Source organism: Balaenoptera ricei, chromosome 3 (genome assembly GCF_028023285.1).
Source record: "Balaenoptera ricei isolate mBalRic1 chromosome 3, mBalRic1.hap2, whole genome shotgun sequence".
NCBI classification, from domain to species: domain Eukaryota; kingdom Metazoa; phylum Chordata; class Mammalia; order Artiodactyla; family Balaenopteridae; genus Balaenoptera; species Balaenoptera ricei.
This window is the reverse complement of record NC_082641.1, coordinates 67,475,732-67,500,582: the sequence shown is the minus strand read 5'-3', so window position 1 is coordinate 67,500,582 and position 24,851 is coordinate 67,475,732. Positions and strand designations below refer to the sequence as shown.

The following is a 24,851-nucleotide window of genomic DNA, read 5'->3' as shown; positions in this document are numbered from 1 at the left end:
TAATTCTTCATTTGTGTTGGTGACCTTTTCTGTGTTTGGGCAAGCATCCCCTAAGCTTTTATCCAGTGATTAAGAAGCATTCATTACACACTCTGTTTGACATGGTCATTACTTAATGCTCACTTAACAAAATTCTACAAGACCAAATTATCACAGTGGGTGAAGGAACAGATGGCCAGCTGGCCGGAATCCATGCCTGCTTCGTTTCATGCCTTCTCAAATCTGCCACAAAGAAGCCGCATGCGAGACCTAAGGAGGCTATCCAAACAGTAACTTGCCTGTCCAGCTGTGCTTCAATATTCTCAGCTGTGCAGTCTGGGTAGGTGCTCTTCCCGTCTGAGTGTAGCTGGATCCCTGAGCTACAGGGATCTCACTGCCTCATGGTTAAGATGGCAGTCACAGAGGGCAGATTCCAAAAGTAAAAATAGAAATCCTTTCCCCCTCCTCCTGTCATTGCCTTCAAAATCAAAACCACTTTGCTAAATTTCAAAAGAAAGAGCTGTAGTTTTGTGGAAAGAGTGCACCTACTTTTAATACCTATTTGTAATTATAAGATTATCCACAGTCTGATATTTTACAAATTGCCACAGCCTTCAGCAAACAAAATTGAGCTTGGCTCCAGGCTTAAAATTGGATTGTTGCAACCTGTTAGGTGTGGATGAGAAAGGGCTACAAGTGAAAATGCAACCAACCTCTACACTTTAGGTTTTTGTTATAGACTATGAAAGGTAGTTTAGATTATATGCTGTTATTCCTAAAATTAATACTGATTTTCAGTCAATCATCATATATTTATGAAGCAACATCAGAGTATGTAGCACTTTATCAGCGTATGTGGGGATACAAAAAATACAAGGAGTAGGGGTTCCTGTGCACGAGTGTTTATAATCTCGTCAGGGAGACAAAAGAGACCCATAAAATAATTAGAGAAGGAAGCAGTATACAGTGAGATGCTAATCATGCAGTACAGGTGGCAAGTTCAGTAGAAGCCTGAAAAAGGTGAAGAGCTGTCAGAGGAAGACTGATGAAGAACATGGAAATTTTGTAGCTGCTTAGAGACACCATGTGAAACAGTGAGATTGCTTGATGCTCCTGAAACCTGGGCTCAGATATTTGCTTATAACAGAAACGCATTGGTCTCTCCTCTGTCTTTACTCCATGCCCCGTCCTACTGACACGTAGAAGAGGAAACAAACCAAGGTAGCTAATGGCAAACTTGAATGATATCTTATCACTTTGCACCACCTGCTGATGTGTATTCTGGACCTCGAATTGTATTTTGCAATGCATGGAATGTGAGTTCTGACAGATGCACTTTTCAAACAGGTGATTTGCTGAGTTCTGTTTGGAAACATCTCCCTGATTTTAAAGGGCTTTTTAAGGAATTAGAGAGAAATTCTTATGATTTATTGGCAATAACCAGAGCTGGCTTATTATAATCACTAGAAGCAGAAAGAGATTTCTTTCCCCTAGATTAATCAAAAATTTTTGAATGTCAGTTTTTTCAATTAGATTGGATTGCATTTATGGTTTCTAAAGTTTCATAGGGATTTTCACAAGGAAATCCCTTCTCTTACTCTAGTGGCTATCTGAAAAAAAGGAAAACATGACATTGATTATCATGATGGTCCATACTTTTGATATCCATGTTTCCTGTAGATTTTAGAAATGTTTATCCTATTGACCCAAGATTTCAAGGTGCACTTGGGTCTTCTGTTACAAACTTCAACAGTAATAATTACTTAATTTTATACAGCATTCAGTGGTTTATAAAAGGCTTCTATACACTATCTTTAATGTTCATATGCATAATATGCCAGAATTAGCGTCCTTTATTTTAGAAAGGAAATCAAAGGGCAACATTATCTTTTGTCTTGTGTTCAGTACCTATTGTTCTGTTAATGATAACATCGCATAATCAATCAAGAAGCAAATATTATTGGTTAGGTAAAAGATGTCCCCAAACAGACAGCATGTTTTGAAGGATTAAAAAAATGTATATGCATTGTGACTACAGACTAATGAGACAGATTTCTGTTTGAGTAATAAAACATTCTGAGCTGACATGGTGGTTTAGGAAGCTTATTTTGGCATCAGTGCAGGATGAATGGACAGAGGAAGAAATGTAAGATGGAGCTATAGTAATAGTTATCACTTTGTAAATGATAGATCCTCTTGCTATATTTTGTTAATAATTTTTAAAAGTCATACTAATATTTAATAAGATATCTATTTATTGGGAAAAGAGGACATATCAACTATTGTCACAAATGATTACATGTGTTTATAGAAATAACGTGTATAATGGCTTTCCTCAGAGTGTTGGCTGACTACATAAAAAACGTGCTACCATTGGCAAGCCCAACTCTAAACTAGAGTAAATGGCTAAAGATCAACCCCAAGAAATCTTAATTCTTTCTTCAGTATTTTCTTCAATCGTGCAGCAACAGGCCCTCCTTGATGACACCTAAATAACCACTTCTGCACTCTTCCTAGGCACTGCTCCAAATTTAACTGCTCTCCTGATCTCCAAAATCATCAAATTTTTTTTACCACTCTGTGTGATGAGAGCCAAGTGAAATTAGTTTTAACTAAGGTGTTAATTGTTGCTAAATATGAGTGCTTTGTCAGCCAACTCTAACAATAGATGAATAACAATAGATGAGGGCTCTGGTTTCCTTAGTCAGCTTCATTGCTACAAGAAACAACTACTTAGGGACTACAGTGGATTGAAGAGTACCTGTCCAAAATTCCTTTCTACCAGGAATCTCAGAATGTGACCTTATTTGGAAATCGGGTCTGTATTAGTTTGCTGGGACTGCCAAAACAAAATACCACAGTCTGGGTAGCTTAAACAATAGAATGCATTTCCTCACTGTTCTCTTAGTGCAAGATCAAGGTGTCAGCAGGTTTGGTTTCCCCTGAGGCCTTTCTCCTTGGGTTGTCGATAGCTACCCTCTTACTTTGTCCTCACGTGGCCTTTCCTCTGGTACTGGAACATCGCTGATATCTCTTTTGTGTGTCCAAATTTCCTCTTTTTATAAGGGAGATTGGATTGGGTTAGGGACCATATTATGGCCTCCTGTCACCTTAATTGCCTCTTTAAAGTCTGTATCTCCAAATATAGTCACATTTTGAGATACTGGAGGTTAGGGCTTCAACATATGAATTTGGGGGGAACACAATTCCGCCCATCACAAGGGCTTTGCAGATGTAAGTAATTAAGGATCTTGAGATGAAATTATTCTGGACTAGGGTGGGCCCTGAATCCAATGACTGGTATACTTATAAGAAGAGGAGAGAAAGCAGAGAAACACAGGAAAGAAGGCGTGTGAGGATGGAGGCAGGGATTGGAGTTATGCTGCTACAATCCAAGGAGCACCGAGAGCCACCAGAAGCTGGAAGAGATAAGGAAGGGTTTTGCCCTAGCGTCTTCAGAGGGAGTGCGGCCCTGCCGACACACCTTGATTTCAGACCTACAGAACTGTGAGCGAATAAATTTCTATTGTTTGAAGCCACCAGGTTTGTGGCAATTTGTTAAAGCAGCCCTGAGAAATTAACACAGGAACCCTAAACACCTTTGTAGCCACTAGTCATCTCAGTGCCTTCCTCTAGACAGTTATATATGAAGAGAGTCCGGTATTAATCCTCGAGGAGAAAGTTTTTCAATAGGTATTAAAAGAAAAATCTCTCTTTAGCCTCAGATTTCAGTTTTCATAATGTATTCAAATATTTTATATTTAAGGAACAATCTGTTAAATTTGCTGATTCTCCCCTTACATGGAGTGTTTTAGATTTATTTATAGTTTACCTCTCTATACATATACAAAATACCCAGAAAATATTGACAAGTTTTTCCTCAAATGGCTGAATTTACAATTTACGTTTAAAAAGGAGGAGTAGAAAAGAGGAAGAGCAAGAAGGAGGAGGAGGAAGAGGAGCAACTAGTGTAAAAAATGGTTTGAAAGCATCAATCATGTGAACGTTCCCAGAATAACTCCTTCTTTTTCAACTAGTTTAAAATAGAGTGGCAATGGCTCAAAATGGCAATTGCCAAAATGTTCAAAGCTTATTAAATATAAAAGCAACACTATAATAGAATTTTAGCGTGTTTTTAAGAAGAGAGTTTGGAGTGAACTTTTGGGTCATAACTATTCCTATTTGCTTGCATTGCTAAAACAACTAGTGAAACTAAGCTCTTGCAATGGTCTTACTGGCATTTCCTTATTACATAATCTAAAATGTACATTTATTTTTAATATCTAAGTACCAATGTTTTGAGAGTGTAATTTGTAAAATTGACCAGGTCTGTGTACACATTGTCACAGGAGAATGTTAACCTATTTACTTTCTAATAATCTGCTTACACACCATGAGGAATTCATGATTTGGGGCATAGTCTCTAAATGTGTAAAAAGCTAACCACGTTACACATATAGAAATCACTTCAACTCTCTACTGTTGGAATTGGGAGAAGGTAGATGCAGAAAAGCAGCAAACCATATACAGATCTATTGCTTTTGTGAGCAATTAATCTTGTTGACATATTTATATGAACTTGCATAAAAATGCCTGAAAAGCATGCTGTTGACTTCAGTTGTTCATTAATATTGATCATATGCTGTCCCCATTGTGTTAGGAGCTACTTAAAGATTACCTACAAAAGTATTACAGCGTTATCGATTTTAAAACTCCCTGAAGCCTCTGGTATCTTGCAAGTCCGCTTATACTTTCATTAAGAATGACATTACCAAGTGTTGTCTAATCAGATAATTTCGACTTTTATGAATACTAATCAGAACTGAAGCTCATAACCACGTGTGTATACTTCTTCTGTACACCTGTAATACAAAAAGAAGCAGACTTTTGAAATGGAAATGAATTGAGATGGCCCTTGTTTTTACAAGCTCTGAGTGTTTCAGTAACATTACTTTGATTTCAAATTTTGCTCTGCTGTTAAATTGTTTTCAAAGCGATGTATAAGTTATAGATTAGCGCTGACGTGTTACAAAAAATATATGAGGTGTCCTAAATATTCCAAAGTTTTGGCAGCAGAAGTTAAGAATGTGGCCATATTACAAACATTTGTTAGTATGATTATCACTAAGGAAATTCTAGAATTAAATTTTCAGAAACCATTACATAAATACAAAAAATGTTAATACTGAGCATAGTATATTCGCAGTGAAAGATAGCCATTAAAATTACGTTTAAAAAATGAGATACATAAACTGGATCACTAAGTATTTTCTTTTGTTGTTAGCTTCCTCATCCAGCTGCTGACAATTCCATTCAAAACATTTATCACAAATTACTAGCAGAACTCAGCACATAATAGATGCCTAATGAATAGATGTTATTTAAGCTTAACTGGAAAAAACAAATTAACAACACTTCTACGTTGAGCAAGGTCAGGGTCAGTTTCTTTCTTATTCTCACAGTACGAGCAATGGTATATGCTATAGGTGATGGTTATTATTTTTCAGTGTGCCAAGACTTTAAGACCTACTTACTCTCAGTATCAAAATAGAGAAGATTATTGGATGCGGGGGAAAACTTAAAAGCAGACAAGAGTTTCCTAGGATGTCTAATTCTCATATGACGAGCTCACTTATCATCTGGGGAAAGAAACCTGGAAACTCTTGATACATGTTTTAATTGTCACTATTTAACATCAAACATAAAATTTTTTGGCTACCAAGAAAATTTTGTGAGTTGAGAACTTGGGCTACATTTGTTATCTTTATGTACTAAGTTATATTCTGATTATTTCTTTTTGCTAATGTTTTAAGTGAATGTCTTTCTTTATACAGGAATTATTAAAGTAGGAGACTAAAACACTATTAATCAGATTATATGATGTTAAATTTTTCTTGATTATATATTTGCCAAAGAATTAGAATACAGGTATAATCATTAGGCAAAAGTTTACATTCTAATGATCTGTTATTTACAGTTATAATATTACAAATGTAATACTCTAGAAGCTTAAACCGTATTAGAGACAAAAAATATTGGAAACTAATTATAAATTTAAAGGACTTGAACCTTAAAAGGTGTAGAAAAGTTACAGAAAGTATCCTAATTAATTATCAATTGAAATGCCAAAAGATATTTATAGCTTATAAACCTTGTAAGCTTTAATGGGGTCTCCGCAAAAGATATGATGTTTATCACTCATTAGTCCCATATCGTTGTTTATTAAAAATTTATCAGAAACCTACTGTGCGCTGACCATGACTCTTACCACAGAGAATTAAGGGTCTAATGGAGAAAAATATCATGTAACCAGTCATTTCAACACTCTACCGTGAGTTCTCCAAAAGAATGTATACAAGGCATATAACATCAGTTTCATGGTATAATTATTAGGGACAAAAAAGAAAAAAATCTGTATGTTGAGCAGGGTCAACTTCTTATCTTCACAGTATAAGCAACAGTATACACATACCAAATATATTATTACAAAATAATAGGGGGAAATGCGTTTGACAGCTGATTTCAAACATAGCTGAAGTGGAGTACTGTTAGCATAGCAGAGCCTCTCTATATTCATAATACCTAACACACTGAACCATTTGCTGAAAATACTTTGAAATATTTCCATTTAGGAAGCCTTTGGAGTCCTGTATTATTTATAGGAATGTGCTTAGTGAGTGCATGCTGATTCTGTAGTCATCTGTCAAGATTAACATATTAATCTACAGATCTTCAATGGGGCAGGAAGTGTGGCTTAATGGAAAGGGCTTAGGTTTGTAGTCGGGCAGAATGTGTTAAAATCTTGGCTTTTGCAGTTACACATGTTACTTAAGCTCTCTGCGCAAATCTGTTTTCTTGCCTGTAGAACAAAGATATGTTCTTACAGAGCATCATAAAGAATACTATGTATTTCATGTTGCTTAGCGTATAAAGCACTCTAGAAAGGTTAAATCCTTGCCGCATTTGCCTTACCTCATCCCCGCCCTGTAAATGAAAATCACTGAATTTCTTAGAGTAGGAAAAATAACAGCAGCTAACAGATAATCTTTTTCTGAAACCCAGATGTCAGCTGAGGTCATGATGTCTTTGGGGGTATAAATAAAATGAGCTCCAACTCTCTAACTCGTATCTTTGGGGAATCCCAGAGGCTGCACCAAGATTGCTGGGCAGACTTTGCCTGTGCCCTCAGGAAATATCTAGAGTGTCTAGGACTAGATACCTCTGTCAGCTTGGTCTTCAGGTTCCTGTATCCACTGGATTCTTGAGTCCCTCGGGCGTCGTGTCCTGCAACACTTCTTCCCTTCTGCCAGGAGGAGCCAGATGAATAGCACAGCTCTTTCCCCTTGATTTCCCCCAATACCACACACAGGTCTGACTGTAGATCTGGATAGTCCAGCAGAGACAGGTCACATTGCAGCAGTGCCAACAACTTAAACCTGAATTTTAGACGTCACAGTTTCTTACCAGCTACTTTTCTTCCCATATTACAGCCTCACAGCATACTGCTTGACCCCCCTCGCTCCCTGAAATTTACTTCCATCTCTGCTTGTGGGGTCTCCCCTCCTGGGTTGTCCCCATTCATTCCTAAGTTCTTCCCTCTATATGGCAGAGCCACTAACTCATCCTCAGCTTCTAGCCAAGTTCTACTTTTCCAGAGATGCAGGAAGCATGAGTAAACAGAGTCATCTATTCCAGGCTCATATTTGCTCCTTGTTCTTCCAAGTGACTTCCATTGACCACTTTCCTCGTAATCACGGCTTTAACTGCTCCCAAGGACTGGCAGAGGCCTTACTATTTCAGTTGTTTGCTTTTTATCCCTCCCTCACCCATCTCTGTAAGTAGAGGGGAACATGGAAAATATTTATTTTCTTTCTGATATAAATAATATCACTCTCTTGAGGGGTCAGAAATAGCTTAATCATTTTTGGTTTTAATAACGTTTTTCCTACTAGAGAGAATTCCTTAAACTCAACATTCCTCATATTAGTTGAGGTTTTTGTTTTTTATTTTTGAGAAATCACTGAATTCTTATTAGGCTTGTTTCCTCATCTGTAAAGTTGAAAGATTGGATTAGGTGATCTCCAACGCTCCTTATTTGTTTAAAATTATATAATTCTTAAGCTATAATTATTAATATCTTTTTGGAAATTATATGCATGGCTATCAGTTATCAGATAATAAAAAAATCTAAATCATGTATTTTCTTATTTTGAGTAAACTGATGAGTCAACCCTCTAATGTCACTTTTATTTCTTTCACTCCTCCCCAGTTGGTTGATTCTGTAAAGAATGTAGGTTTTAGGATCACAGATTCTTAGCTTGAGACCTAAATGCATCACTTGTAGATGTTCATTTGGGAAATATTATCTAATCTTTCTGTCTTTAAGTTTTTGAAAAAGGTAAAAGAGAATGGTAAGGACAACTACGTCATCTAGTTGCTGGGAGGAATAAATGAGATTATTTATGTGAAAGGAATTTGTAAGTTGTCAGGCATCGTTAATGTTAATTAATTTGAGAGGAGGGAGGAAATAGAAAGTGAGAAAGAAGAGAATGAGGGAGGGATTCTGTAGCATGGTTTGCATCTCTTCGTGATGGAAAAAAATGACCACTGGTGTTAACACCTGCTTCCTGTCTCAACCATCTACAACATACCACCTCAAGGACAGGTGTTAGTTGGTCTAATTGACAAGTACTGCATAGCACTAAACTACCTACTTGAATAAATGTATTATTTTTAATTGGTATGAAGATATCTGGAGAAAAATCACAGATACATTGATTTCTTTTCACTCTTTGAAAGTCAGCCCTACCAAGAATTGAGGATCTAGACACCAGAGTTGCCACATTGTTGCCTATTTCATGCATATCTTTATTAGATTCTACAGCCATTGAATTTCATGAAATTTTAAACTGGAAGAAACTGTCAAACAGCTACTGGAGGAGGTGATAGAATTATAAAGTCTTGCAGGATAGCGTTGCCCAACATCTGAGTGCTTTCTGTTGTCAACTTTGTGATGATGTTGAATTTCCTTTTCTCTCATCAAGTTGTTAAATGGCTTTGACCCACACTTGGGTAGCCATTCACTATTGCGACCTTTTAATACAACAGTCCCCAACCTTTTTGGCACCAAGGACCTGTTTCGTGGAAGACAATTTTTCCACGGACAGGGGTGGGGAGGGTGGATGGTTCAGGCGGAAACGCAAGCGATGGGGAGCGACGGGGAGCCGCAGATGAAGCTTTGCTCGCTCGCCCACCCCTCATCTTCTGCTGTCGGCCCGGCTCCTAACAGGCCACGGACCGGTACCGGTCCATGGCCCAGGGGTTGGGGACCCCTTATTTAATAGCCTTGCCTGATGGAGCCCCTGCCCAGTTGACTCTTGTGGCACCATTCTTGTGCCAACACTTTCACCTACTCTCTAGTGTCTGCTGAAACCACTTGCTTTTCTTCTTCACTAATCTTCCTCCAGACTCTGGAATTCATCTCTACATACAGAGTCAGACACTTGGTTTAATTACTCTTACTTTCCTTTTCTAGTATGTACGTCTTAACATTCTCTTCAGCGATTTTTGTTTCACATAATCGATTTTTGTTTCACATAATCACATAAACTAGTGTGTTCTAGTCTCTCCAATTAAAAAAAAAAGGACAAAATTAGAGAATACTATATATTTTGCTTGGCCTTTCTTCATCTCCCAGGGAGAACTTTTTCTTCTTTCAACTTTTCTCTTCTTCACAAACTCCAATCTGGGTTCTGCCCTGAGTCAATTAGGGCATCTTCCAAGAGGCCAACCAACAATATAAGACAGAATTAGACGTGCAAAAGGTTTATTGGGGGGGAATAACTGTGATGGGCAAACGGGAGAGAGAGCAAGAGTAGGTAGGATGAGCCTTCAGACTGTGACACAAGCCTGTCAACTCTGAAGGGAGGAAAGGAAGGAAGGAATATTGCAAAGAAAAAGCCTTGGATGCTATGCCAGTTGAAAAAACTCTCAGCCATACCAAAGGGGCACCCCAGAGTAAAGAATGTGCAGTAGAGGAGTCCCAGGGTCAGGCAGGACTGGCCCAGCTCTACACCTCCACCATGCTGGCAGCTGGTTCTCTCCAAGGGAGGTGGAGCACCACAGTTCTATTGACTCTCACAGTACCAGTCACTCTGGTGAAGTTACTTTCTCAAAGCTTATAAATAACTCTCGGGCTTCCCCGGTGGCGCAGTGGTTAAGAATCCGCCTGCTAATTCAGGGGACGTGGGTTCGAGCCCTGGTCTGGGGAGATCCCACATGCCGCGGAGCAACTAAGCCCGTGCACCACAACTACTGAAGCCCGCGTGCCTAGAGCCCGTGCTCCGCAGCAAGAGAAGCCACCGCAATGAACAGCCCGTGCACCGCAACGAAGAGTAGCCCCTGCTCTCCGCAACTAGAGAAAGCCCGCGCGCAGCAACAAAGACCCAGCGCAACCAAAAATAAACAAATTTATAAAAAGAAATAATAAAAAAATAACTCTCAGTGTCTCTTCTCTATATTTGCAACTTTCCATGAGCTACATCCTATACATTGGCAAAAATTGTAGTTCTCCCGAAGTATGCCCCACCACAAACTCACGGATAGTCGAAAAAAGTATTGCAACCAGCTCTCCACTCCACTTGACCCATGTGGTTATAGTCACTCACAAGTTTATGCTACTTGCACCAGCAGGATACAAGCCCTTCTGTGTTCGTAACTCTAGAAATTGCCATTCACTATTACTTTTTAAACATGCAGAAGAGATGTTATAATTCAGAGACCTTAATAACAATATTTTACTTAGTGCTAATACTTTTTGAGTGTTTCATATGTGTCTGTTCTGGGTATTTTATATGTATGAATTCTTTTCAACTCTATCATTCCCCTTTGTGGTAGATTGTATTAGTGTTGCATTCAACAGAAGATGAGACTGAGGTAAGGAGAGGTTAAATAAATCGTCCAAGACCACATGGCTAGAAAGTGATGAAACCAGGATTCAAACCCAGGCCATTGATCCCTAGAACTCCCACAACTACTACATTTCCTGTGGCATTAATATCGAGAACACTTTTCTCTATAAAATTGTTAATTGCAAAATGTTGACCCAATGTCTACTTTAAAGCATATGCATCATGCAGCAATATTCTTTTTCTGTCTTTCAGGTCCCTGCACTCCTAATCCGTGCCATAATGGAGGAACCTGTGAAATAAGTGAAGCATATCGAGGGGATACATTCATAGGCTATGTCTGTAAATGTCCCCGAGGATTTAATGGGATTCACTGTCAGCACAGTAAGTCATCCACAGTCATTGTGCTTTTACTATCATTGATGGCAAAATATACAAGTCATTATCATTCTTGTTTGTAGTAGAATGATAGAATCTTTGAGCAGCAAAGAGCCCTGGCCGTTGGCTAATGCTACTTCTCTCACACTGAATATACCACATTCCCCGCTGACTCCTGGACTGTGTTTCTATCCTCCCAGGTGTGTGGGGGGCTAGCAGTCTTCTGTTGGCCCTTTTCATCGTTGTTCAGCCATACTTGCAAAATGCTGCTTTTATATTGAACCGATATGTGTCTCTTTCTTTCACATTTGTCCTAAAGCTGCATTCTTCAAGCTTCCTAGACATTATTCTGTTGATTCAGTTCAGAGATGATACCCAGAAAAGAAAACTGCCCACTCTGTCCTATCTATAAGCCAGTTTCCTCCTTCTCACATGTCAGCATTTTTAGTGTGAAAATCTTTGAAAGTTCAACAAGTGTGCTATCTGCATGTCTCTCTTTTATGCTTGTTCTTATTTAACCTGAAGTTAAACAAAATATGTCCACTTGTGATGATTTCTTCTTAGAAATATGGCGCAACATTACTGTCCTTCTAAGGATTTCTAACAGTAAAAATCTGCCTTTGTATACTCTTACATTCTCCACCCTAGAGCCCTGCAGCACAGGAAAAAAAAAAAAGTTAGGATGATATGACCTTGGGTGCAGTCCTTGCCACTAAACACTGGACAGCATCCCATTATGAAAATTCTATTCTCATTTCAAGGGGGGATTCCTCTGTAAGTGTGTGTGCTCTATGCAAGCAGCCCTTGATTGGGGGGCTCAAGTGGGGTTGCCAGACTGTCTTCCTCTGGATGCTGCTCTGACACTATGTCACAAAGCTTTGCCAATAAGTTAGTAATATTCTCTTCAGGTGATTAGGTAAATGTCAAGGCAGCCAAGATTCTGGGCTCCCATCTCTGTCTTTCCAGAGATGTTTTGAGATATCCATGTGTGAAGGCTGAGCAGTGATGCTACAATAAGGAAAAATCAGCTGTGGTGACTTTGGACTCAGCCTGACAAAAATCAGGAGCTTCTCAGTCCCTTGTTGGTGATCTGAGCCCTTAGAGACAGTTACAAGCAGTGTAGGTATTACAGTAGGCTGTATTATGTGTATTATAACAGGCTTCTACAGAAATTCTACAAATTCCTGGCCATTGCAGGTCTCCAGAAAAGTACACAATATTCTCAAAGTCTCAGAGCCAGGATGCACTCTACATTTTTTGCTGATGATTGGAAATCTGGCTCTGGCTGACATATCCAGTTTTGCCTTACTCATTCTTAACACCATGGTCTTAATCATCACTCTAGTATTCATGGCTTATATATTCATTACTCACGCTAGGACATTCGCCATTCCCTTATTCCCCTCCCTCTGATCAATATCCTATCCCTCCTTCAAGACTCAGGTTCTATAAGACCTTAAACCTATGTTTAAGGTTTATGGGAAGCTCTAGGCTGAGGGATTCAGTTTAGAACTGGGATTTTGTGGTCTAAACAAACTGGTCCCTCTTCTCTGAAGTGCATCACTATTAGAAGCAGCAGAGAATGAGGGAAAGGGATTGGATTTGGAATCAGAGACCTGGATTTGAGACCTGACCTCTAAGTTATTGGATAAGTGACCCTGAGCCAGTCACTTGACCGTTCTGTGCTTGAAGACATATAACTAGAAAAATTGAACTAGAAATAACTGATCTCTGGCTCATACATACAATACTCTTATACTAGGAGAGTATTATGACTAAATGGGTAGCTTGCTTACTGTACAAAGGTTATCAGGTCTTCCTCTTTACAGATAAAATTGAAAAGGATTATATACTGGGAAAGCAAATTTAGAAGTGCTGGAAGCCCTGAGAGCTTTTCCAGGTGGGAGAACCAAAAAAAGCAGCTGTTTAGTCCCTTGCAAGAACTGCTAGGGATTTGGGTTTGTGTTTCACAGTGGTAATTATCTTATAGCCTAGATATACTCTAGAACCTTGCTATTCAAAGTGTAGACCTGCGTCAGCATTACCTGGAAGCTTGTTGGAAATGCAGATTACCAGGTGCCACCTCGAACCAATTAAATCAGAATCTGTTTTTAAAAATGATCCCCAGTTGACTCCCACACATATCGAAGTTTGAGAAAAATTGCACAAGACTTTCAGTAGCTAGAACTAGTCATCTCATAGGTTAAGGTAGCAACTTCTGCATTCAGTTACATAACAATGCATTATAGGCAAAATATTTATTATTTTTTTGCTAGTAAAAACTATATTGAAAATCAGTGAAAATCAGAGATGGACCAATATGATATGAACATTTCATTTGGGAAAAGAATTGAAAAAAATTCTTCAGACATCCAATTATAGCAGGGCTTATTAATTTAGTTCTATATGACAGAATGTGAATTAAATATCTTTTGGAATATGCTAAATAGTTAAAGAATTTTAAGTTTCATGATATAGGAGTGACAAATACATAGTTAATAGGTTTAGTTTAAAAACTGTTTTGTCAGTATGTTACAAATTAGAAAAAATGTTTCCAGTGCTAGCATTAATATTACCTACATATGTTTTTTTTTTTTTAATTAGGTTTTGGTTTTGAGAACAGTTTTAGGTTTACAGAAAAATTGAGCAGAGAGTACAGAGAGTTCCCGTATAGCCCCCTTCCTTAGTCTTCTCTCTTATTAACTTCTTGCATTAATCGGGTATATTTGTTATAATTGATGAACTGATATTAATATATTATTATTAAGTAAAGTCCATAGTTTAAGGTTTACTATTTGTACTGTACAGTTCTATGGATTTTGAAAAATGCATAATATCGTGTGTCCACCAAAGCCTCATGCAAAATAGTTTCACTAACCTAAAAATCTGTGTTCTGCCTATTCATCCCTCCCTCCCTACTCCCAACCCCTGGCAACCACTGATTTTTTTTTTTTTTTTTTTTTTTACTGTCTCTGTGGTTTTGCCTTTTCCAGAATGTCATACAATTGGAATCCTACAGTATGTAGCTGGAATCATACACTATGTAGACTTTTCAGAGTAACTTGTTTCACTTAGCAGTATGTATTTAAGTTTCCTCCATGTCTTTTTGTGACTTGATGGCTCTTTTTGCTTTTAACCACTGAATAATATTCCACTTTATGGATGTACTTCAGTGTGTTCATTCATTCACCTATTAAAGACCATCTTAGTTGCTTCTGTTTTTGGCAATTATGAATAAAGCTACTATAAACATTCATGTGCAGGTTTTTGTGTGGACATAAGTTTTCAACCCATTTGAGTAAATACCTAAGAGTGTAATTCTTATGGTAACAGTACATTTAGTTTTGTCAGAAACTGCCAAACTGCCTTCCACAGTGGCTGTACCATTTTGCATACTTGGCAGCAAAGAATGAGAGTTTCCTGTTCTCACAAGCGTTGATTATTGTCAGTGTTTTGGATTTTAGCCATTACAAATGCTTTTTTTGGTCATGAAAATAGCATGAGGTTATAACTTTATAACTAATAATGATTAGTATTGGTTTTTATATAGAATTATCAAATTATACATGATCTTAAAATGCCATACATTAATGTGTATCATATACATATATATGTAATTATGTGTATATATGTATATGTACATATATGTATATATACGCATACGTGTGTGTGTCAATTATAAGATGTAAATTATAGGATGAGTTGAACACCAAAATTGTCTAGAGGTTAGACTTTTGAAAGGCATTTTTAAGCAAGCACTTTTCTGGTGGGAGCTGCATTTTGGGCTGGCTAGAAGTAATCATATTTTATTTGTTGCCTAGTTACAAATCTAATGGCTTAGGGAAGGACTGTTTCTTCATTCTTAGAATTCTTTGCCCATCTTACTAGTGAAGGCATTCTGTGCATTCTTCCCTACCTGTGCTCAGCTCTGCAACCTTCAGTTCCTTTTATTGGGTTGGCCAAAAAGTTCAAACTGAGAAAGTTGGCCAGAAAAATCACAGAATCTAAAATTTTCCTCTTTGTATATTATGCTAAATGTTGTAAACCAGTTTGGTGTTAATTTTATACTATTGACTAATGGATTCATACATTCAACAAATATTTATTGGGGACATGAGTCATTTTACTTTTTTAAATTACATTTTTCACTTTTCTCAGAGTTAGCCAATGGTATTTGCTGTTTTGACAATCACTGTTAATTGGATTAATTACATATTTGCCAATTACATGTGTTTTCTGATAGGTGATGCTTGTTAGAATCTGGTTCCACCTCAGCCCTATTGAATCATAATCTTTGGATGGTACCCTGGATATAGTTAAAAGTATCCATATGGTCCTTAGGTACACCAGACTTGAGGACTACTGGCTAAAAGAATGACCTTTAATTTCCAAATTATGTGGGAGTAAACTTGCTTTTAGGGAAAGAATTCTGGATTAGACTTGGATTTTTGATGCAGTTCTATCTTGATCAATTGATGAAGACTTGGTTAGTATTTAAAGGTTCTTTGATTCAGCTTTCTCATCCAATGATTCAATTCAATTCAATGAACACTTACTGAGAACTTCACACTGTATTATGTGCTGGAAATAATATGTCTATAAAAAGTAGAATTAATTATCCTTTGTCCTGCTTCCCTAAATAGGATATTTGTTAGAATAAGATGAGGCATTTTAGAACATACTTTACATATCTTAAAGGGTAACAAATTCCTAATGGATGAATATTTTAAAATATAATGGGGATTTCTATTGGTCTTTAATTTTTCCCTTCTCTTAAAAAAATTTTTAATTGTAATTTTTTTTTCAAAAAAAATGAGTTGTAGGGCAGTGGGGAAGCCTAATTTGGAACTTTATGCTTTTCTATAAGAATTCCTCTCTTACATCCTTAATTCTAAGAGGTAATTATTATTTTGTTAAATTACTCTTTCTAATTTTAGCTTGATGGCCTCTTTATTTTAGCTTTCCCACTAGAGGATAAATTTGTCCTAATAAAGTATTCACTTCAAAACTGTGTGGAAACAACCTGGAGTTATTACTGACACCTGCAAACTATATAACCACAGTGGCTAAATAGAACTCTAAGGAGACTTCCAAAATAGACTTGCCTCCAACCTCAAAAGGTGTCTGACTGTAGAGAATTCAGATTTTTCTGTTCGCTGAGAACTTTGCAGGTCAATGTTAGACCCCTTAACTCTATAAGCCAAAGGTTCTCGAACTTGGTGTGCATATGAATCATCTGGGAGTACAGATAAATATTCAGATTCATTTTGCTCATCTGTAGAGATTCTAATTTAATAGAAGTAATTTTGGACCCAGGTCTGCCTATTAACAATTACCCTAGTAAAACTGACACAAACAATTCTAGAACACTGGTTCTCACCTTGGTTGCACATTAGAATCACTTGGAGACTTATGAAAACTACTAATGCCTGACTTCCACCCCAGAGATTCTGATTTAATTGGTCTGGGGTATGGTCTAGGCCTTAGGAGTTTTAAAACCTCCCCAGATGATTCTAATGTGCAGCCAAGGCTGGGAATCAGTGTTCTAGAACTATACTGCCAGGAATTACTATGTCTTAAAGATACCAAGCAGAGAAATACTCACAGAGAAACGAAGCTTAGGATACACAAATATAACTCCACACTAAATGTATAATCAGGCAACCTTATTGAATTTTGTCATTCAAGCTTTACTTAATATAACGGAAATCATCTTACAGCAAGAGCCCTCAACTGATTGAAAGAATCAGGCCAAAGGAAGATATTAGCTTACTGTTCTTAAAATATGTTATCCCTTAATCTGTCAGCAATAGTCAGCGTTCCAAGGCATTTTCATTTTCTTGTTTTCACTCCTTTCAGGAGTCTCACAAAGAGCACTGTCCTGGCAGAGCTATGTACTAGATATTTACACAGAAACACTATTCAAATATAGACACAGTCTGTGATTTTTTTGCAATGAAATATTCAGATATTGTCGAACTCAAAATATTTGAAAATTGCTACTTTAAATGACAGTTAAACATTCTTTTTTTTTTCCCTGTTACTTATTAAAAGAAATCTGATTGTCAGGAAACCGTAAGTTCTGAACAAAAATATGTTAAAATTTGCCAGAAAGGTTAGACTCATGAAGGTGGTGTATTTATACTAATAGGCCTGACCTTCTAGAACTGATTCACTCATGATTTCATAAAGGATCTCTCCAGGAATAGAGATGGTACCACAAATACAGTTTAAGAAAAGAAATTTGTTGCATGTAATCCAAACTTCCCAGGCCTCTCAGTTTGTGGCAACGTGTAACTTTGATTTCCTAATTCCTGTTGCTCTTAGCTACCATTTTCCAGTGCCATTAACCCCTGTGGGGGCTCATTCTCTCCTGAAGTCTTCCTCACTCAGGAAGACTTTATTTATTTATTTATTTACGCATTTGACAAGTAATTTTTGAGAGCTTACTTACTATTTTGCCAGGCTGCCACATGCTTAGGAACGAGTATGAGCTCCCTGGCTCTGCTGACGGTTCCACCTTGAAAATGTTGCTAAGGGGCTGGCTGCACTTTCCTCTGCTGGTGGCCACCCAGGCACCTGAAACTGCACGTGGTCTAAGCAACCATCAGGCCAAGTTAAGCCATTTTAAGGACATTGGGTCCTACTGTGTTCCCTGGGGTTGGAGAGTCACAGGGCTTTTCCCAGAGCCTCACACATCCCTTTACGGACACAACTGCTCAACTTCCTGACCTAACTGCACCACCTTTTTTTTTTAATTGAGATACAATTGACACGTAACATTATATTCATATCAGGTGTGCAACATACATTTTTTTCTTGTGATGAGAACTTTTAAGATCTACTCTCTTAGCAACTTTCAAATATGTAACAGGGTATTTAAAATTATAGTCACCATGCTGTACGGTACATCCCCAGCACTTATTTGTCTTGTAACTAGAAGTTTGTATCTTTTGACCCCGTTCACCCACTCCCTCACCCACTGCCTCTTGCAGCCATCCATTTTTTCTCTCTATCTGTGGTGGTGGTGGCTGTTATTGTCCTTGGATACATGAAGATAGTGTCAGATCCCATAGGTTGAGGGCTCAGTACCAAAAGACTGCCCCCAGCCCACTCCGGATGGTCCCCAGGTTACCAACAACTTCTGTCAGATTTGGCTACAAATAGGACATTCCCTCCTCAAGTTCGCTTAATCTGCTAGAGCAGCTCACAGAACTCAGGGAAACTCTTGCTTACATTTCCCAGTTTATTAAAGGATGTGATAAAGAATACGGGTGAAAGCCTAGATGAAGAGATACACAGGGCGAGGTCCGTGAGCGTCCCAAGCACAGGAGGTTCTCTCTGTGGAATTGGGGTGTGTCACCTTCCCAGTATGGATATGTTCCCCAACCTGGAAGCTCTCTGAATCCCGTACTATTGAGATTTTTATGGAGGCTTCCTCATGTAAGCATGATCGATCATTAATTCCATTTTCAGCCCTTCTCCCTTCTCTAGAAAATGGGGGGCAGGGCTGAAAATTTCAAGCTTCTAATCATGGTTTGGTCTTTCTGGTGACCACCCCTCACCCAAGAGACCACCCACAGTTGCCTCATTAGAACAAAAGACACTCCTATCACCCAGGAAACTGCAAGGGTTTTAGGTGCTCTGTGCCAGGAACAAGGGAAAGAGACTAAAATAACGAAGTCCCTGGTGTCATAGGACTTCCATTCTAATGGAGAAAAAAATAATTTAAAAAATAGGACATACGCATTTACCATATTGCTCAGCAAGTTATACTCTTGGGCATTTATCCAAGAGAGATGAAAGCTTAAATTCACACAAATGTCTGTATGTGGATGTTCATAGCAGCTTTATTGGTAATAAACAAAATCTCAGATTGGCCCAGATGTCCTTCAACAGGTGAATGGTTAAACAAACATTGGTACATACATTCCATGGAATACTTAGTACTCAGCAATGAAAATGAAGAAACTGTTGATAAATACAACTTAGATAAATCTCCAGGAAATGAAGCTGAGTGAAAAAAAAAGAAAAGAAAAGCCAATCCCAAGAGGATACCTACTGGATGATTCCAAGTAAAACATTTTTGAAAAGACAGAATTTTAGAAAGGGAGGACAGATTTCCAAGTGTTAGGGAGGGAATAGAGGAAGGTGAGTCCTTAAAAGGACAACATGAGGTATCCTTGTGGTATTGGAACTATTTGGTATATTGACTAGGATGATAGATACACACACCTACTTATGTGATAAAATTATACAGAATTACTTACATATACACAAATGAGTATAAGTAAAACTGGAGAAATCTGAATAAGATTGATATAGTAATAGCAGTATTTTAGTTGTGCTTTTATATTACAGCTTTGCAAAATGTTAACCATTGTGGAGAACTGGGTAAAGTGTACATGATATTTCTTTGTCTGATTTTTTACAAATGCATTTGACTCTACAATTATTTTAATAAAAATTTAATTAAAAATGTAGCAATATATATTATGTATAATGCATAGTAATGTAGTAGTAACATGTAATATCAACAATAATAATACATATTATAAGGATAAGGACTAAGGAGCAGAGGTTTTTGAGTGATATTTTAGAGCATGGCCAAAGTTTTCTCCCAGGAATTGACATCTGAGTAGAGATGTGAATGAAGTCGGTGGTCAGCCAAGTAAACCAGAAGGAGTAGCGAGTGCTAGGGTCCCAAGAGGGGTGTGTGCTTAGGGCACAATGAATGATGAGAAGGGAGGCAGAAAGGAGGCCTGGTCAAGGGCTGGATCAGGTAGGGCCTTGTAAGCCATAGAGAGGGCTTTTTATCTTATTGAAATTGGAAGAGCACCTTTGGAGGGCGGAGAGCAAGGGGGTATGTTAATTCATTTGTTTGGAGAATGGCTCTGACCACTGGTGAAGAATAGGCTCTGCTGGGGGCAAGAAGATGGTGGCTTGGACTGAGGTGGTAGTGAGGACTTGAGGGGAGCTGAACAATGTTCAGATTTGGAAAATCGTTTCAAGTGGATTACACTGGGGTCGTAAATACTTGTTTTTTTTCTAGTTAATTTCAATAGCATTATAATTATTTATTTTTACTTAATTTCTTGTCATGAACTTGGGCAGTATAATATATTGTTATAATTTTCTTTATGCCTAGTTACTGACATTTGTTTTTAGCCTTTAACAGCATCATTAGGATAGAATCTAGAATTTTAAAGAAAAAAGATATATATACACATATACATATATATACATATATAATCAATGCTTTAAATGTGTACGATGTTATTTAAGATACTGAATTTTCAAAATTTGATATTTTTAAATGACTCACAAAATTGGTTATATTTAGATACATTGTGTCACTTTATCTTTCACATTAGCTGAGTCATAATAATATAGTACAGTATATTTTAAAGAAAACATTATAACGGAAGTGATATGTAAATCAAGACTAATACAATTACATACTAAAATACAATAATGATTTTGAAAAAGAGGACAACATTTACATTTTAATCGGAAATCTGGAAATCGCAATTGCATTGAGTGAGTATTTAACATCGGCCTTTAGAATATAACTTGATCAGTTTTGCTCTCACGGTTCCTAATTGATTTTGCAATCACTCTGCAGCCTATAAGTTTAGAGAAATTTGAGGCAATATATTCCTTGGAAGTAAATTATTCTTAGATATTCAGGAGGTTTTAATCAATTTATAAGATACATCTTAAACTAAAACATTTCTAAATGAGTATTCTTCCTCCCAACCACATGAAAAAGACTCTTTCGGTGGTAAGTAAAGGAATTGCTTTTGACTCTTGCTAAATAAAATGAGTATAGTTAATTTGAATAGTAAAGGCATGATTGTTAAGGGGGTTAAGAAGTTAAATGTAGAAGAGAGTCAAACTTGAATTCTTTCTATGTTATTAACAAGTCATATCAATTTGAACTAATGATTATGCTAAGCCTTGGTTTCCTTCTTTGTAAAATAGAAATAACTGAGCCCTTTGCCTACTCTTAGGTCCAAGTTAATGATGCCCAGACAATTTAATATGTGTGAAAGTGTTACGGACAATTTAGAAGTCTGTACATTTATAAACTCTCATTATTATTTCCGACTAGTTTTCAAAATACTTTTTCTTTAATCATTATAGAAGAAATTGGTACTAAAATAAACACTGATTTTATATGAGCGAATTTTGCAGCAGAGAGAATAGGAAGCCTAGATGCCTCAATTTAAGAAAGTGAAATCTTGTCATTGAGAGTTATACGCCTTCTCCATAGCTCGGGAGAGAGGAAGGAGAAAAGAGAGAGCTAGGCATAGACACAGTGATAGAGATAGACATAGAAATAGAGGGAGAGGAAGAGTGAGAGGGAGGGTGGGAGAGAAGGGGAGGTGTGGGGGGAGAGAGAGAAAGAGAATGAGAGAGAGAACAAAACACGTTAGTACTTTGGTTCCATTTTTCTGCTTTTCATTAAAACGCCTTAGAAGAGTTATCTATACTCAATGTCTTCTATATGCTCTGTGATTACTTAAAGACTATATAACATTCCGATCACCTCCTACCACCTTCACTTCGTCCGTAAGGCACCATTATCCATCAGGACAAACTCTTAATGATTGTGCTGTCTCTACACTTGTCCCTAGGCTATTTTCAAAACAACAACCAGAGTGGTCCTCTTAGATCACAGCTCATGTTAGGTCACTTCTGTGTATAAAACCCTCCACGGTTTCCCAGTGCACTTGGAGTAAAATCCAAAGTCCTGTATCTACCACAAGAGACTGATGCATTCTCTTCCCAGCCATTTCTGACCTTATTCCCAACCATGCTCCATGGTGCTGATTCAGCTGGGGTCACAACGTTCTGGCTGCCCTCCAACATCCAAGCCTGCTTCCAATCTAGGGCTTTTGCATTTGTGTTCACTTACCTGACCTCTCTTTCCAAGAGAATCACAAGACTGTCTCCCTTTCTTTTCTGTATTAGATCTTTGCACAAGTGTTGATTCTCCAGAGTGCCCTTATGTCATTTTGTAAAACCTTCCTCTGCTATCTCTACTCTCCAACCTTTTTACTTTTCTTTATCTTTTTAGCACTCCTCACCACCTGACATATTATATATTTATTATTTATTTTTCTCTAAAAATTAAGCTTCCTGAGAGCAAGGGCTTGATTTTTTTACTTTTTGCTCTGCTGTCTATGCCTAAAAGTTCCTAGTAGGTACTCAGTAAATATTTGTTAAATGAATAAGTGAATAACTAAACCATTAGTCTATTACACAATTAACCCATTAATGCATCATCTACTAATACCCTGTCTTCCATGATGCTGGGCTCCGTGGAAGAAGAAAAAACTCTAAGAATTTGCCTTCAATACCTTGTGAAATTAGTGTGGAGAAAAATAACATGTCATCTAGCAAGACTCCTGTGGCCAAATAAGTTTGAGAACTGTCCATTTTTTCCTCCTTTTGGAGAAGGCCAATAGATTGTTGATACATTGATTGTCAATTTATTTGATAACTAATTGTTACATAATTTTTAAAACTTGGTTAATATTGTTTAACTCAATAATCTGGAAGAGGTGGGAGTGGAAATGACAGTGAAAGCTCAGATGGAGGGTTGAAACTTTAGGCAAAGGAGAGAGGACAGATGAAAACGAAGTGAGGTAGAGACACTGAAGGTGAGGGGGTTATTGCCAAACGAATGGTAAATATGGAGGAAGCAAGGGTGGGGTGAGGTGGAAAGTTATTTCAGGGATCCTTTGCATCTGCACATATTCATGTTTTAATGCAAATGTCCACCCATGCCTACTTGTTTACGAGCATTGATTCAGCATTTACAGTTCTCCCAGAAACAGTGATTATGTTAATGTTGCCCTGCCTGTGGTGACCCCTTTGTCTGAGAGGTGAAGGAGTGATGAGTGATGCTTTCCATCAAGATTATCTAGAGAGCCATTTGCCTCTTTTGCTACGAGAGTCTTGGCCATTATTTGTGGTATACAGTCAGCACACTGTTTTTCTTGGAGTCACTTTTCTTCCTCTACCTTCCTACCAGCTCAGTCCAATGCTGCTGTATATGCTTTAATGCTGCATCTCTTCAGCCTGAACTCAAGAGCTTTGTGAGCTATGTTTTCACAGCCTAGGCAGTGAATCCTTCAAGAATAACGTTGTAAGGCAGACTCCAGCAGCACTTAGAGGCGAACGTGGCACAAGAGTTACACTTGTGGGAGAAATGGGTCCTGAGAACCCTAGACACACATAAAAGGTACGCACAGGGAGAGGTTTTGTCACAGATCAGATGGTTTTGAATCCGTGCCCTCCCCAGAGCTGTGGCAGGTATGTAGTTGCTTTCTGTATAGAGCTCTATACATCATGTGGTAGAAGAAAGGTAAATGAGAATAATTAAATGCAAGCATCTGGCATTTGCCTGGCCATGCATGTATTAATCATGAAGTCCTTGAGGGCAAGAGTCTAGCTGTGTGTTTCCTTTGCCAGCTTTTGCATAGCAAGCGACACAGTTAGGGGTACCAGCTCCATAAGCTGAACCTCTTCTCTTCCTAAAATCTAGCCCTGACCTAGTTTCCCTACTTTATTTCTGTGTTCCCCTTTATTCACCAAATGTGTCACCCAAGTGAGCACTTGCCATTCTTCCTTCACATTCCTTAACTGCCCATCGCGCTGCCTCTGCTGATGTGCTTTCTGTGCCGGGAGCCCTTCCCCTCATCACTTGTCTATAAAACCAGCCCCGGATCCTCCAGGAGCACTTCCATGATTCCCAGTCCATCCTCAAGCAAGAAAGCCCTCCTACTCTCCACCTTGCATGGCACTTTTCTTTCTTCTTTCTACCTTGCTTTGTATTGATTTGTGTGTTTCTCCTCTCCCTAGGTAGCTTAAAGACACTTTCCACCTGAGTCATCCTCGATTCCTGATCACAACCTAGAGTTGTGCTTTGCATGTAGTAGGTACTCAAAATATAGTTAATGAATTAATGAATAAATTAGTGACTAGGAAGAGCTCCGTAAACCCTTCCTTATTGTTTGAATACTAAAATAGAAACCTAGAGAAAACCATGGTGAATTACAACAGAGATAATTGCAATTGTTTTGTCTCTAGACATTAGACCTGTTGGGGTTACTTGCCCTTACTTGGCAGAGTTATGTGTGTTTTACATATCAATTTACCCTTTATATCTAGCAACGTGCCTGTCACATAGTAGGTGTACAATAATAAATATTTGTTGAGTGAATAAATATGAGGACACATTATCAATGCACTACTTGTATATTTTATATAAATTCAGGGAAGCACGTGTTTTTCTTTTCTGAGGTACAAAGATGCTCCGTGTCATCAGATACTGAAAACTATAAAAGCTGTTTTGTTTGGCTGGCTTAGACAAACTTAGTGTTCCAATCCAGTAAGTATTCTATCCTAAGTTCCTATTGCTCCCACTCTACTTATCGGTTTTGGACATCTATTTTTGTTTTCAACTATTTTAATTTGTAGAGATTTTATTGCAAGCTGTTTCAACTGCTTTGTAGAAAAGCAGGGTATATATTAAAAATAAATAATTATTCCAAATGCTTCCATGTTGGCTTGGCA

At 37.8% G+C, this 24,851-nt stretch overlaps 1 protein-coding gene across 2 annotated transcripts in view; it reads left to right on the top strand.

Moving 5' to 3' along the window:
• EDIL3 (EGF like repeats and discoidin domains 3) overlaps positions 1-24,851 on the top strand; it is a 429,209-nt gene that overhangs the window by 194,330 nt on the left and 210,028 nt on the right. For both annotated transcript variants that reach the window (XM_059916719.1, XM_059916720.1), the window contains one exon: positions 11,142-11,270. In XM_059916719.1, coding sequence (XP_059772702.1) covers positions 11,142-11,270 — 129 coding nt within the window. The remainder of the gene's footprint in view (positions 1-11,141; positions 11,271-24,851) is intronic.